This window comes from Xenopus tropicalis, chromosome 7 (assembly GCF_000004195.4).
Source record: "Xenopus tropicalis strain Nigerian chromosome 7, UCB_Xtro_10.0, whole genome shotgun sequence".
NCBI classification, from domain to species: domain Eukaryota; kingdom Metazoa; phylum Chordata; class Amphibia; order Anura; family Pipidae; genus Xenopus; species Xenopus tropicalis.
The window spans coordinates 10337353-10340189 of NC_030683.2; the positions used below are offsets into that span (position 1 = coordinate 10337353).

The 2837-nt window shown below is 41.3% G+C and overlaps 1 protein-coding gene across 1 annotated transcript; it reads left to right on the forward strand.

The window, feature by feature from the left end:
• Positions 1–281: 281 nt before the first annotated feature.
• On the forward strand, positions 282–1166 carry LOC100494022 (olfactory receptor 6J1-like). Its single transcript, XM_004916440.1, has one exon. It carries the CDS (start codon positions 282–284, stop codon positions 1164–1166), a length of 885 nt encoding a protein of 294 aa, XP_004916497.1.
• The last annotated feature ends 1671 nt before the right edge of the window (positions 1167–2837 follow it).

Sequence of the window (2837 nt, forward strand, 5' to 3'; positions counted from 1 at the left end):
TATTAGGTACTGGGATTCTCTTTGACCAGGAGCTTTGATCCAGATGGTCCTTGGACTCAGATGTCATTTATTTCATGCTGTATCTGTCACCCGTCACGTTCAGCCTGTTGGACCACACTATGTAGATTGTTTTGCATGGAAAATGAGCAAATGTTCTGTTTTTCTATTATCCTGTAGGAACTCTACTTATGTAAGGACTCCACAATAGAGAATCTGAGAAGAATCTGTTTTGAACTGCAGCAAATTTTTGTGAATTTGTATAATTGTCGGTGGTAATGTCCATGATTGTTCCCAATGGCAGCAGTTTTACTGAGTTTCTCATCCTGGGATTTTCTCCATCTGAGAAGCAGAAGGTTCCACTTTTCCTCCTGTTCCTACTGATTTACCTTTTCACTGTCATAAGCAACACTCTCATCATTGCTCTAATCAGCCTGAACAGTAACTTGCACAAACCCATGTACTTCTTCCTCTGTAACATGTCCTTCTTGGATATATTCTTCACTTCTGTTACAGCTCCAACCCTGCTCCACATGCAACTCTCAGAAGACAAGAGAATCTCTTTCAGGGCTTGCATGACCCAACTCTACTTTTACGATTCTTTTGGTGCCATGGAGTACATGATGCTGACGGCCATGGCGTATGATCGTTACCAAGCTATCTGCAACCCACTGACCTACCATCAGAATATGAGCCGAAATGTGTGTTATGGTTTAGCTGGATTATCATGGGCTGGAGGCTTTGCGACTAACCTTCTTCTAAATATCTTGATATCTCGTTTCCGTTACTGTATTTCTAAACAAATTAATCACTTCTTCTGTGACCTCGCTGCATTGCTGAAGTTGGTATGTGATGATACATCGGCCGTTGAGTTCTTGATTTATGCTATGGGGGGTTTAATCGTTCTTAACTGCTTCTTACTCACCGTAACTTCCTATGTCTTCATTGTCATTGCCATCTTCAAAATTGCCACAAGGGAGGGCAGGTTCAAGGCATTCTCTACATGCACTTCCCACCTCACTGTGGTCATTCTTTTTTATGGCATGATTGCATTGTTGTACCTAAAGCCGTTATCTTCAAACTCTCTTAATAATGGGAAAGTCCTTTTCCCTCCTGAATTCATACATCATTCCTATGCTAAACCCAGTTATATACACGTTAAGGAATAAAGATGTTACTGCAGCACTAAAAAAATATATATGATTCTAATATGTTAAATCCTATCACTTATAATCAGGGTCGGCCTCTAGTGTGGCAGTTCCAGTGGGTCCTGCACCCCAAGTCCGACCCTGCTTATATTTAAGAACAATATGTTAGCAACATCATTAATCTTACGAATAAACATCCCTTTCTCATCAGTGTGACATCCATGTATTTCCTTCCTGGTTATTATGACTAAGCCCAGCTCATCACCCAATCACGTTGGGTATTTGTGGATCAGAGGAATATGGTTAGGTAGGCCTCCTATAACCTTTAGTTCTTCCCAAACGCGATCCTGACAAGTAGACAAATCATGTTGTCACATTGACAGGTAATCAAGTTTGTCCCTATGCTGATTCCTTGGCTTCATGAGTCTTGAGCGAGGTATTGGGTATGTATTGGTTATTAGTGACGAGCGAATCAGTCCCATTTCCCTTTGCCATAAAATTTGCAAAACAGCAAGTAAATTCCTGAAACGCCGAAAAATTTGCGAAACGCACTTGTCGCACGATTTTGACGCCCGTGTCTACTATGTTGTTGCTTGCGTCTATTATTTTGTTGCCCGCGTTTATTGTCCAAGAATTGTCACGAGAATAGTCGTGGGCATCAAAAGAATAGTCAGGGGCATCAAAAGAATAGTTGTGCGTCAAAAGAATAGTTGCGCGTCCAAGAATTGTCGCAAGAATAGTCGCGGGCATCAAAAGAATAGTCGGGGGCGTCAAAAGAATAGTTGCGCATCAAAAGAATAGTCGCACGTCCAAGAATTGACACGAGAATAGTTGCGCGTCAAAAGAATAGTCGCGGGTGACAATTTTTTTTTGCCGCATGACATTTTCGCTGTTTCATGATTTTTTTGCCGTTTTGCGCATCTTTTGAAAGATTCGCTAATTTTTCGTTGAAGCGAAACGGGACAGATTAGCTCATCACTAGCCATGTTATTTTGCAGTACTAATACCTATATTTTGCACCGTCCATTCTTCCTTCCATTCATCATGCTGCCACCACCTTCCTTACCAGCATCATGAACTGACATGGAACTGCCACCCTGTTAGTCCTCTAAATTCTATTTTCAGGGTTTCCCCTTGAACAGTGGTACTTAGTGGCAACATGCAAGTTGGCAAGATCACAACTAGCTAGTGATTAAAGGGTTCTAGAGCAGTGGTTTTCAACCTCCCTAATGCCGCGACCCTTTAATACAGTTCCTCATGTTGTGGTGACCCCCAACCATAAAATTATTCCTAAGACCATCGTAAATATGTGTTTTCTGATGGTCTTAGGCAACCCCTGTGAAAGGGTCGTTCCACCCCCAAAGGGGTCCCAACCCACAGGCTGAGAACCGCTGGTTAAGAAGAACACATACTGAACAAGTAAATGTTTAGCTCAATTATGTATATAATAATGGAGCTATTGTTGGTTCAATGCTCAAATCATGTCCTGTATTGTTTTGTGCTGAAAACAGGCAAATGATCTCGACAATAAGGAGTTTAAAAAGAAACTGGCAATCTGTTTTGAATTCTAACACATTTTTGTTTATTAATCCAGTTTTTATTGGCACTGTAACCTCTGCCATAAATATTGAAGAAATAACTGAACTCTACCATCATGGTTGGAGGCCAAGTAACTGGAGGCCTGAAGTCTTG

Coding starts and splice junctions, on each gene's coding strand:
- LOC100494022 (XM_004916440.1), top strand. CDS start 282: ATGATTGTTCCCAATGGCAGCAGTTTTACTGAGTTTCTCATCCTGGGA.